The sequence below is a fragment of the Stigmatopora nigra genome, chromosome 5 (assembly GCF_051989575.1).
Source record: "Stigmatopora nigra isolate UIUO_SnigA chromosome 5, RoL_Snig_1.1, whole genome shotgun sequence".
In the NCBI taxonomy this organism is placed as follows: domain Eukaryota; kingdom Metazoa; phylum Chordata; class Actinopteri; order Syngnathiformes; family Syngnathidae; genus Stigmatopora; species Stigmatopora nigra.
Window position 1 is genome coordinate 17,151,511 of NC_135512.1, and position 13,309 is coordinate 17,164,819.

The following is a 13,309-nucleotide window of genomic DNA, read 5'->3' on the forward strand; positions in this document are numbered from 1 at the left end:
GGAGGAGGGGGGGCACTCTGAATCAGTGACGAGCCGGTCTCAGAGAACGAGATGTACAACTATTCACGCTCACACTCATACCAATACCGCATGGGAGGAAACCAAAGTACCTGGCGAAAACTCACGCAGCCCTGGGGAGCACATGCAAATTCCATACATGTGGACTGACCTGGATTCAAGCACAGGACCCCAGAACTGTGAGGCCAACGCGCTAACTACTCGGTCGCTGGGCCGCCCGCAGCTAAGAAAACAAATGTATTTAATACTCACAGTGATAATATCCAGTGTGTTGTCACAAACTTTACGGATCTCCGCATTGCTATCATGCATCAGGTCGATCAGGTAAGTCGGGGCCTCTCCAGTGAGGTGTCAAAGAAAACTGCACATTGGTAGCTTGAAACCTGCTATCCATCATGATGATTAGTATCAAAAATCTATATAATTATTATCAGAACATTTATAAATTGGCAAAGGATACGCGTGTCTTTGATTATGACATCTCTGGTCGCTTTGTGGAAGACCATTTGATAGAAAACGTAGACAATTTGACAGACAAACTCATCGTCCTCCTGTTTGGCTACAGTGAAAAAGATACATAGTTGTGAAGAACTGCGCATGCAAGCATACATTCATGTGGTCAGTTTGAAAAGTATTTGAACACCCTGCTATTCTGCAAGTTCTGCCATTTAGAAATTATGGAGTTGTCTGAATATACTTCATTATAAGTGTATGGGAGTTAAGATGGCGGCGCGCACGGGTGCAGCGGCTCACTGCTCTCCAGTTCGTTCGTTTCTTAGACGCTACAGGTCCTACAAAGCACGGACAAACAGGCTCAAGGACAGCTTTTTCCCAACAGCCATCAGGACTCTGAACCTGCAGCAACACGTGACATGACGACAACACAAATCCCTTCTATGAAATTAAGTCGCAATGAAGTAACAGGAAGTTCGTTTGGCGTGGATCTGCCTTTCACAGGCTGACTGAGGGAGGGTAAGTATAAAGACTGTGAGAGGTAAGTGATTCATCTTATTCTTGTTGGCATCGGTGAGGCCACTTGCAGTCGCCGGATTGATGGCGCTCAAGGCGGAGAGCTAACAAGTATGAATATGTCATAAATAAATATCATAAATGTGTCTTGCCTGGGAAGACGAACTTGTGGAGAAGCGCTATACAATTTCGTCATACACTGCTGAGGGTATGATGACTACTAGGCTTTTTGTCAAGTCAATGATGACGACAATGCCTATGTCTGATTTTAATTTTTTCATTTTCATGTCCACTGTAGGAGAGATAATCTAAAAAGAAAAGTCCAGATATGACAATGTATGGTTTTTTAAAATGATTTGTGTGATGCAGTTGCAAATAAGTATTTTAAAACCTAAGAAAACCAATATTAATGTTTCATACATTAGCCTTTGTTTGCACTTACAGAGGTGGAATGTTTCCTGTGGTTTTTCACCAGGTTCTGACACACTGCAGGAGGGATTTTGGCTCACTACTCCACACAGACCTTTCTAGAACAGTCAACTTTCCGAGGTGTTGCTGAGAAACATGGTGGTTTAAACTCCCTCCAAAGATTTTCTATTGGATTTAGGTAGTTGGATTTATTATATTTTGGCTTTGCTTTCTTTAGGTTTATACATTATTATATATTGGAAATGCTTTGTTTATTACCTTAGTAGCACTAAAAGGTGTCACTTTAGTACACCTGCTTGCAACACTGATAAACAAAGGGAAAGGTCTCTATCAAGTTGGACTTATCAAAATTGTTTTGAAACCCCAACCTCTCACATGGATCCGAGGACTCTCGATTGTTTTTTAACCCGACCGGTCACACAGATTCGAGGAATTTCGATTGTTTTTTAAAATGGATGCTTAGTTGTTGTTACTCTTATGCAATTGTTTTGAATAGATGACCGTAATTGTTTTGACTCTAATGCAATTAAATGGGTAGGAGAGGATTCGATTCTTCAGAATGATCTGGGACGAAGGCGAGTCAGGATCAATTCTCTCTTGCAAGATGAAGCTGGATATGTGTCCGATGTTTCCCTCATCTTAAAGTATATCTATTGGTGAACCTTTCAAGATTTAGAGACTATGTGGCCACACCAGAACCACGATATGCTTCTTACGGAGCAACTCTTTGGTTTTCCTGGCTGTGTACTATGGGTCACTGTCATAACGTATGACCCAGCCAAGAATCATCTTCTATGCTTCTTACGGAGCAACTCCTTGGTTTTCCTGGCTGTGTACTATGGGTCACTGTCATAACGTATGACCCAGCCAAGAATCATCTTCTATGCTCTTACTGAGGGAGAGGTTGTTCCCCAAAATCTAACAAAACATGGCCCCGGTCATTCTCTCCTTAATACAGTGGAGACGTCCTGTCCCATGTGCAGAAAAACACATCCAAAGCATGATGATACCACCCCCATGCTTCACAGTAGGGATGGTGTTCTCAATAACGGTTAGTGACAGAAAAGTTAAATTTTTGTCTCATCTGACTACAAAACATTTTCTGTATTATCCAAATGATCATTGGCAAACTTAAAACAGAGCTGGAAATGGTCTAGTTTAAGTAGGGGAGCCTTTCGTGGCATGCATTATTTCAAACCAGGATGCCTTTGTGCATTACCATCAATCACTTTGAAAGCAGTGGTTCCAGCTCTATTGAGGTCATTGACCAAGGCCTCTCGTCTAGCTCTGGGCTGATTTCGTAACTTCCCTAGGATAATTGAGACCCCACGAGGTGGTATCTTGCATGGAGTTCCATTCCAATTGAGATTGACAATCATGTTTGTTTTCCATTTTGTAATGATTGCCCCAACACTGGATCTTGTTTCACGAAACGGCTTGGAAATTTGTTTGTAGCCCTTCCCAGCCTTCAGGAGTACACTTTTTTTCTCTTGTATCTTTAGACAACTCTTTGGTCTTGGCCATACTACAAGTTTGAGTCTTACTGATTGTTTGGGTTGGATGGCTGCAGCTAACAACCTCAAACAAGTACATTTGATTCAGGAAAACTTGGGGTATAGGTGGACTTTTAAAGATAGATTAACAGGTCAGAATTCTAGCTGATAGTTAGGTGTTCCAATACTCTTGCATATGTATCACAAAATATATTAAAAAACATACATTGTGATTTCTGGATTTGTCATTCAAGATTCTCTCTCCTGAACATGCACCAATGTTACGGCTGGCAGCCTGGACACACACTATGTAGGAGGTGTGTGCTTTCTTTTCTTTACAGGTATCTGCAACTGTGGCTCCACCCCTGTGACAGAGCCCTGCCCAGGCCAACACAGCTGTAATTAATTCCCCAATCATCCCTCCTGCCCTTATTGAAAGCCTTTTCAGTTGGCAGTTCACCCTTTGCCCTTGCCTTTGCCCTTGCCATTGATGCCTTGCTGAGTTGCAGGCTTGTGAGTATGTTACTCCCTGTTATATTTTGTATGTGTTGTTAATGATTTTGGGTTGCAAAGGGGGGCTTGAGATACGTTTAGGCACCTTTGGGTATGCATATAGTTTGTACATTTAGACACAGTTATTCCCCTGTCTAGATTATATTACATCAGTTTAACAGTGGCATCCTTCGGTCTTATTTGCTGTATTTTTGTGGGTGTTCATTTGGACACCTGTCTGGGAGGGGGTTTTACCGTGTTTATTTGAGGGTGCCACTTTAATATCTCGTGCTTCCCCTATGTTATCCCATAGTCTGTTTTAATGACTTTATTGTAAATAAAAATAACTGAAGGCTACTTGCAATGTGTGTCCGAACTCATCTTTGACCGAACCTGTCTGCTGTGATAGTTGCGACTCCCTGGTATATCATACCCCAGGGGGAGTCGTAACAACCAACAATGAAAATATTAGACCTCTCCATTATTTCTAAGTGGAAAAACGTGCAATATAGCAGTGGAAGGATTTAAAAAATATATTTATTTGCAAATTCATTATTTGCTGCACTTATACTCATCAGGCGGGGCACGCCCCAAATTGGTGGCTAACCAATCACACGGTGGGAATAAATATTTGGTCAATAAAAAAGGGCTATCACAGTGCTTTGTTATCTATCCTTTGTTGGCAATGACAGAGATCAAACATTTTGCGTCAGTCTCACCAGCGTTTCACACATGGTTACTGAAAATGTTGGTCCATTCTCTTACAGAAAAGTGAGGTTTTGCGGCTGTCATTGGGCAACATGGAATTTCCATTCCTTTGAAAATTTTCTATGGGGTTGATTTCTGGAAAGACTGAAATGATTCTTTGGAAGTCACTCCTGTGGGACCTGGGTGGTATGATTTGGGATTTTGGGATGTTATGTTGAAAGATCCAGCTACGTTTTATCTTCACTGCCCTCACTGCCCCCACTGACTGACAATACAGTGCCCATTCATTCTCTCATTTACCGTATTTTCACGACTATAAAGCGCACTGGATTATAAGGCGCACCTTCAATAAATGGCATATTTTAAAACTTTTTCCATACATAAGGCGCACCGGATTATAGGGCGCGGCTGTAGTTACGCTATGCAACCGTTGGGTGGTGCCGCACTAAAGAGAATGTCAACAAAACGGTCAGATAGGTCAGTCAAACTTTATCAATAGATTACAAACAAGCTTTCCACAACACCATTCACTCCCAAAATGAATAAACAGCTGTATTTATTATTTTCTCTGAGGTAAAGCATTTTCGTGACACATCTTTAACATCTTTGAACAACAGCAAGGCATAACATTTTACTTTTCCTCCATTTAGTCAACACACAAAACCGTCTGATACTCTTATGGTAAATCAAACGTTAGTGCAATCGCAATATAGTGACACCCGTAATGTGCAAAAACAATAAAGCAATAGGATAATAACTGTAAACACACAAAAGAAAAACATAAAGCTCACTCAATCAGCTCCTCATCTAAGAATTCCTCGACTTCTTCTGAAGTGTTCAAATTGACCATCTCAGTGAATGGGCCATCCAACACGTCCGGCTCCGTCTCATTAAGGTCGTCATTAATTGAGTTAGTGTCGCTGTTGTTGTCTGGCAGTTCGGGGACAATTCCCGTCTTCCTGAAAGCTTGGACCACAGTTGAGACTGATATATCAGCCCAGGCATTTACGAGCCACTGACAGATGGTGGACGTATGTCGTCCGGCGCTGTCTCCCCGTCTTGGTGAATGTGTGTTCGCCTTGTCATCCACTGCTCCCACGCAGTACGCAGTCTGGCTTTAAATGCTCTGTTTACACCAACGTCTAGCGGCTGGAGTTCTTTTGTCAATCCACCCGGTATGACGGCAAGCACTGAATTAGTGTGCTTTACTTGTTTTTTGATATTATCGGTGATATGTGAGCGCATGGAGTCGTAGATCAATAGGGACGGAGCTGTTTTAAAAAAGCCACCTGGTCTCTTCATATAAATTTCTCTCAACCATTCACTCATCTTTTCTTCATCCATCCATCCCTTCGGGTTACCTTTGATGACTATGCCGGCTGGAAAGTTTTCTTTGGGCAAAGTTTTCCTCTTAAAAATAACTATGGGTGGAAGTTTCTGGCCATTAGCCTGGCAGGCGAGAACTACAGTGAAGGAGGATTTCTCATTCCCTGTGGTGCGTATATTCACTGTACGTACTCCCGTTTTATCCACTGTGCGGTTCACAGGAATATCGAAGGTGAGTGGAACCTCGACCATATTGATGATATGCTCTGGCCGGATCTTTTTTTCATTAATCGTGTTTGTACAGTATGTGCGGAAAGTGGTCAGCTTTTCCTGGAAGTCAGCTGGCAGTTGCTGTGAAACAGTAGTTCGTGTACGGATGGAGAGATAACATCTTTTCATAAATCGAAAGCACCAAGAAGGACCGCCTCTGAATTCTTTAATGTTAAGTTCCCGTGCCAGCGCAGTTGCCTTCATTCGAATAGTGGTTGTACTGACACTTCTACTTGCTGCTCTTTGTTCAACAACCCACTGTTCAAGTGTTTCCTCTAACTGTGGCCATCTCGCTTTATTGCCACGGAAACTTTGTTGAGTCTTCTTTACTTGGCGCAAGCCATTCCCATGCTTTCTCCACTTCCTCACCATCGATTCATTAATGTTAAACTCTCTTGCTGCTGCTCTATTTCCGTGTTCTACTGCATGACTGATCGCCTTGAGTTTAAACTCTGCGTTGTGAGCGTGTCTCTTAATAGGAGCCATTTCAAGGTCTTTATACAAACGCACAAATGAAAGTGAATTGTTGTTTAATATTTCCCAGCATGCACACTTCTTCTACGGGGAAAAATGGAGTCGGTGGCTGCTTACCGTAAACTGCGAGACCTGCCGCGGCTCAATATTGATCCATATATAATATTGATCCATATATAAGGCGCACCGGATAATAAGGCGCATAGTCAGCATTTGAAAAAAAAAAAGATTTTAGGTGCGCCTTATAGTCGTGAAAATACGGTACACTTATCAGTCATACTGGTCCTATTGCTGAGAAAACCAGCCCCAATGCATGAAGTTTCCACCTCCATGTTTAACAGTTGGTATAGTGTTCCTTGGGTGTTACTCAGTATTTTCTCCTATGAACATGAGCAGGATTGGTACCTAGTTCAATTTTAAGTTTCATCTGACCAAATCTTTTTCTCCGAGTCATTTTTTAGGATGATCCAAATGCTCTCTGGCAAAAAGGCCTGGACATGTGATGACTTAACACTAGAACTCCCAGGATTTTATAGTGTTATTTTTTTATATGGCTTTATTTTAGACTTATTTATTTCTCTTCTCATATGATACACAATAAGTCTACCATATTTCACTGACTCATTCTGAAACTCCATTGGAATTGTTTGTATCAACAGAGTGGGATAAAAAGATTTCGGCACCCCTGATCATCTTCAAGATTTTCCTTTATAAATTATTGTTCAAATCAGCAATTTTAGTGAAAAATATCATATAGCAGACAGTTAAATGGAGTTTATAGCATTTTTTAAAAATAATTAATGTCTTGGTTACCAGCACCTGAGGTAGCAGCGGTGTTGTATCAAAGTGCAGGATAAATTGCAGTGCTATAACTGAAGTAAAAGTTTGAGAACATTCCTTTTTGATATGCATCTAGCAGTGTTTTAACATTTTATAGTGCAGCAACAAGTACTTGTTTTGAGTCTAGATTTAGTTATTCTGTACCATCTTCGGAAGAAACTGTCCCTGACTCTGTTTGTTTTGGTTGGTATGCCCCTGTATCTTATCCTGTGTCTTATGTGATGCTCTTCCCCTTTCGTAGGCACTGGGAGTGGTAGATGATGGACAAGGGAAGTAGAGTGCTGTTCAACGTTTACGAGGACGAAGCAGAGTGGCGACGGGGATGTGAGTGACAAAGAGCCCTCAGGATGCCCATGCACAACCACCACTTGATCTTTAATCCTTTTAAAGTGTGATTTATGGGTGTGTGTATGTAAAGATGCTCTAGCTACGTTTGTCCAAACCGTGCAACGTAGAGCGTTGAAATTTAGTTGCCATAATCGGCTGCCGGATTCTAATAGATGAGTGGTTGAATTTCTTCACCTTCTCTAAATGTTCAACTTTTATTTGTTAAACCTGAAAGCAGAGTTGATAAAGGCACCGCATGGCTGATTGGTCAAAGCGTAGGACGTCCTCTCCACGACATTTACAAATGTCATATGCAGAAGAATTTCCACTAGCGAGTTGAATTTTCTGGTGCTCCAAAACACTTTTCCCCCTGGCATTACGGGAAGACTCAGACCTTAGTTATAATGTACGACGCCTTTCCACGTCATTTACAAACTCCCGTTTTCAGAAGAATTTCCACCAGCGAGTTTTTAGGTGCTCCCGGAGAACTTTTTGTTCTGTCGTGACGGGAGTTATAAAAACATCCATCCATCCATAAATCACTTTTTTTAGCGTGATATATGAATGGATGTGTGTACCTGGAAACCACACTAGATTGCTTCCGCTTAGTCCTTTCCGCTTGATGTTAGTTGGATGAACTACGCAACAGCAGCGCGATTGTTTTTATTTTTGTCATATTTTCACTTTGGTTTACAATGTTTTACCAAAAATAAGACCCAAACATTGCTTAAAAAGGTAAAATTCGTCAGCCCTTCTTCTGAAAGGCATACTCCTACTTCTGTATATATTATATATCAGTGTCAGGCGGTGCATTTCACACTTAGGCCTTCAGTAGTTCTGTCTGTGAATCAATTCAACACTCAATAAGTATTTTATGGCTATAAAACCTACAGCTACAGCTGCGACACAAAAAAAGAATCAACAATAACCTAAAAAAATTGAAATATTATTCAGGAAAATAGACATTTTACTCACCAAAAATTATTTTTATTTATACACAATATGCATCCTCCCTTCTTTTCTCAAGAAGATTTCAATTACTCTGTGGTCCAGATTACACGTGTTTCAGGTCCATCAACAAGTTCTTTTCCATCGCCATCAAAGCTAATGCTGACAGTCTAGTCCAGGGATGGGCAAACGTTTCGGCCCGGGGGCCACATTGACTTTAAAAATGTGACAGATCAGCACAGGCCGGGTCAGCACAAGATCCGATACATATAAAAAAAACTGCATCTGTTAAAAGAATTCTAGAGACAGACTGCTCTATTCCCAATACCAAATCAATCTTATAACTTAAAGTAAGTACTGTTGAAAACAGCTCTCAACAAGACTTTGGTCCCCTGGGCGGACGTTTGGTCGCCGGACGTTTGGTCGCCCGGACGTTTGGTCGCCCAGATGTTTGGTCGCCCAGATGTTTGGTCGCTCGGACGTTTGGTTGCCGTTGGTCCCCAGTCTTTTGGTCGCCAGTCTTTTGGTCGCCAGTCTTTTGGTCGCCAGTCTTTTGGTCGCCAGTCAAATGGTGACCTTAACCCTAACCGTTTACTTTCTAAGTACTGTTGAAACCAGCTCTCAAACTTATATTCACAAGAGTTTAATATCTAAATATCTTAGATATTAAACTCTCTTTGTCATGAATCAATAGTAGATATTTAGATATTGAACTCTCTGTCATGAATCAACAGTAGATATTTAGATATTAAACCCTTGTGAATATAATTTTGAGAGCTGGTTTCAACAGTACTTAGATATTAAACTCTCTCTGTCATGAATCAATAGTAGATATTTAGATATTAAACCCTTGTGAATATAATTTTGAGAGCTGGTTTCAACAGTACTTAGATATTAAACTCTCTGTCATGAATCAACAGTAGATATTTAGATATTAAACTCTCTCTGTCATGAATTAACAGTAGATATTTAGATATTAAACACTTGTGAATATAATTTTGAGAGCTGGTTTCAACAGTACATAGATATTAAACAGTACTTAGATATTAACCTCTCTCTCATTAATCAACATTAGATATTTAGACATTAAGACTTACTCTGTCACTATTTGACTGGCGACCAAAAGACTGGGGACCAACGGGGACCAAACGTCCGGGCGACCAAACGTCCGAGTACCCTTTGGTCCCAACTCACTTAAGTTCATTTACAAAGATGCCCGACACTTGTTTTAATTTGGACTCCACAGAATGAAATCTTGTTTGAATACCCAGGTCCAGGGAGATTATCAGTGTTGTAGGTCTTCCATATACTAATCATTGCTCACAACGTTGATTTATTAACAATAAGATTACTAGAACTAAATTAATGTTGTAGTCAGTAACGGGCCGTATATGGCCCACGGGCCAAAGTTGAAAAACGTGTACACACACACGACCAGGGGCGGTGCGAGCGCGTCGGCTAAATGTTCTTCGGCTAGATAGTCAGTCGGCCAAATTGTCGTTCGGCTAATTCTACGTTCGGCCAGATGGTCTTTCGGTCAGTTGGCTGTCGGCCAGATGTCAGTCGGCTAAATATCTTTCGGCATATAGACTGGCCACGGAGCAGGCGGATGAGAGGTGGCGACCCAGCTTCACGAGATGGGATCGGTTGGCCAGAAAGTCCTTAATCCAAGAACAGGTGGAAGGTGGGAGCCCCATGTTGGCCAAATCGGGGATAAGAATGTCTAGTATTATTGTGTTAAAGGCTGAGCTCACCAACTTTTGTTCCTTTAATTAAGAGAAGCTAAAGACAAGCTGGGGTGCTCAAGATTATTTTTTGCTCCAAGTTCGTCTTTCCAAGGAGCCAAGGGTTATCGACAAAGCTCTTCAGTTATGTATGTTGATGACCCAACATGGTGTGGTTAATTAGCAATCGTACATCCCCATCTAGAATTTTACATTTATTAAATAAGTGGACAAAATCTCACATTCATGTCGATGTTTTTTATTTATTTAGAATGCTGCATTTTCTCACTGAAGACGGTCTGCAGTCAAAACTAAGAACATGTTAAGATGAAGGCCATATCTGTCGCAGTTGGGAGCCAGTCGCGGAAGAACCCAGATACAGGGAAACAAGCAAAGAAAGACGGAGTAGAATGTACTAACAACACTTTAACAATAGTTGGCGAGGTTCACAAAAACAAAAAAAGACTTCAAAATCAAACTTGCCAGGGAGGCCGTGGGTAAATGAGGATCACAGGACATGTAGATGATCCGACAAAGACTGACAAACAGAAAAGGTTCATATTGACATACATGGGTTGACGAGACAATGAGAAACACCTGGGTCACACAACAGGCAGCAAACAGGAGATACACCAGGATCGGGGAAATGACAGGTGAACTCAATCGGCAATCACAAGAACAGGTCACACAGGGGAAAAACATGATAAAAACAATCCCAAACAATATTTTGTTCAAACTAAATGTAGAAATGTACTTTTAAGGCCATTGTGATTATTTTTTTCCCAAAGTGATATGCAAAAATCCAATCATAACCTGTGTACCTTGATACACGTCATATCGCCAGATTTAAGCCAATAGACACCCCTGATATATACTTTAAGTCTATGTTTTCCCCGTGTTTACAAGCAAGGCTTTTGGTGTCAATACCCCATAGTACAACGTTGAAATGTGCAAATCCTACTATAGTGTAGCTTTCATGTGAACAAATATGGTTTTCATGTACAATTTAGTGGGTGCCAACTTGAATCTAAAGATGTATTAGATCTCACCATTGAGGAGCTCAATGAGAGCAGGAATGATGCCAGACTTTGCAAGCATGGCTGCACAAGAGTCATCCATGGATACGGTGCCAATCAAGATGACAACCTCCAGAATCAAATCATCCTCTGCAGCACCTTTTAAAAGGTAAAATGCATAAGTTTAGTCTCATAGTACAATTGAGTTTTTTTTAAATGGATTAGTAAACCTATTTCTACAAACAGCTGGTTCAGTATAGGATTTCGACGTATTTGTGATTTAAAATCTTAACTAGGAACAAAAATGACTCAGAGCTGTTCCAGCACATTTCAATTATTGTAGCAGTTACAATAGCTAGATGTTTTATTTTGTAGGGTTAACAAGTTTTCTTGAATTTTTATCTTAACACCACCCTGAGTGTTTTGAAAAAAAAATACATCAACCCCTTTCCTGATTACAATACCATATTTTGTCACAATACAACAGTTCAGGTTACAAGTGATAAATATACTTCCTTTTTTAACTGCAGGATTCCATTATCTCAAAACTTTTGCCTCTGTGGCCATATGAATGCCTCTTCATTTTTTACTGTAAATATGTAACACTGGTAGAATTTCGGAAGTTTTGAGGGGAGCTGTATAGTTCTTGACTGGCTACCAAACCAGGTGTAACGCATGCCCTCACCGCACAATCCCATCAAAGTGTTGGGTAGTAGCACCCAGTAGGGAATCTGTGAGCACATTCTAATGGATTGTCGGCTGCATTGGGGAGGTTTCTGGATTTCAGCCCCACTGTCCTAGAGACCTTACAATGTGCTGACCCACTAGGGATGCAGGTGGAGAGATATGTGTTGGGTTTATTCTGTATTACTATCACACATCTATGTGTAGTAAATCATTTCTTTGTTAAATCATTATTCCTATTGTTCGAAAAAGTGTTCGGGGTCGTAAAAACAGTCGTTCGACATCTTACCCAGTCTGGGCAGCAAGCAGCCAAGGTCGGGCTTCCAGCAGACACTCGTATAGTGTGCATAGCTTGTGACGCACTTCGGGCTTCTTTATGTAATTGTTATATGATTATTATGTCAAATGAAGGCGTGATTGGTTTAATCCAAATGAGGGTTCATTTTAGTTTCCTGTTTTGTTATTGTTAAAATACCTTGATTGTTATTTTAGTTACGATGTTGTTTTTGCTTACGCATGTTGAATTAATCAATAACCTTGTAATTGTTTTGATTTATGGCCTTAAAAGCCGTACAGGAATTACTGTTTGGGAGGATACTTTGAAGACAAGAGGAAGTCTTGTTGCTTTGATGTATCTTCCCTTAAGGTCCTTATCATGATGCAATCTAATTAATTAAATGTCAATAATTGAATAAGATGTCTCTCTGCAGTGATTGATAATTACATCGGAAGGGTAATTATTTATGAACCTATCAATCTGCCAGCTTTACTTGTGCTTCAGTTTGCAGGGATGTGGAGAGATACATTAATAACCTCAGCCAATGATGACACTCATATTCCAATAATCTGTTTTGGCAATTGATCAGTACAGGCTTTATAAATTAAATTATAATAATTAAACATAAATACACCCTGGGTTTTCTTTTCTGTTGCTATCTGATTTTTATTCATCAACTAAACCTCTGAACTACAGTGGGACCTGGACACTAAGCACTGTCGTCAGTTGTGGTTATGAGATCAAAACCAAGATTGCGAAAAAAAGTGAGCACCATGATGAACATTCATTCATTTGAAATTGAAATTTGAATAAGACTTAAAAATTAAGTGCACCTGCAAAAATTGATGTCAAACTCAAATTTACAGAGATGCCAGTCAGCTACATTCTGCTGTTGAGAAAGAATATCATTATACCTGGTTTAAGTCGGTCTTTCAAGTAGGGCACTAGGTTGTACTCTTGAAGAACCAATGCCCAGTCTAAGTCAGGAATGGTCAGATTTGCAAGTGTTCCGAGACACTCAATCATGTATTCTTCAGATTGTTCCAGGCTGATCTGAGCTGCCAAGTCTCCAACATGATCCTATTAGTAAATAGAAGAGCAATAACAGTCAAAAAGATAGAATGATCTCTGAGCTTTAAAGGCAGATGGAAAGATGTCTACTTTATTCATATTCCTGAAAATAACGAAACCAGTGTAAATGAACCCATCTACAACAACTGCTTTGTAACCCGCTGTTGGGTTTATTCTGTAATACTATTATATATAAATGTGTGTGCATTTAATAATTTCTTTGTTAAATCATTCTTCCAATTG

At 40.4% G+C, this 13,309-nt stretch overlaps 1 protein-coding gene and 1 long non-coding RNA gene across 2 annotated transcripts in view; one reads left to right on the top strand and one right to left on the bottom strand.

Moving 5' to 3' along the window:
* Positions 1-13,309, bottom strand: part of kifap3a (kinesin-associated protein 3a) — an 86,160-nt gene that overhangs the window by 15,518 nt on the left and 57,333 nt on the right. The window contains exons 14-17 of the mRNA XM_077716305.1: positions 12,910-13,075; positions 11,068-11,193; positions 479-577; positions 271-356 (exon numbers count right to left, since the gene is read on the bottom strand). Coding sequence (XP_077572431.1) covers positions 271-356; positions 479-577; positions 11,068-11,193; positions 12,910-13,075 — 477 coding nt within the window. The remainder of the gene's footprint in view (positions 1-270; positions 357-478; positions 578-11,067; positions 11,194-12,909; positions 13,076-13,309) is intronic.
* LOC144196302 (uncharacterized) lies at positions 5,524-13,076 on the top strand. Its single transcript, XR_013326234.1, has 3 exons — positions 5,524-5,667; positions 7,261-7,343; positions 10,290-13,076. It is a non-coding gene; the product is annotated as an uncharacterized LOC144196302 (long non-coding RNA).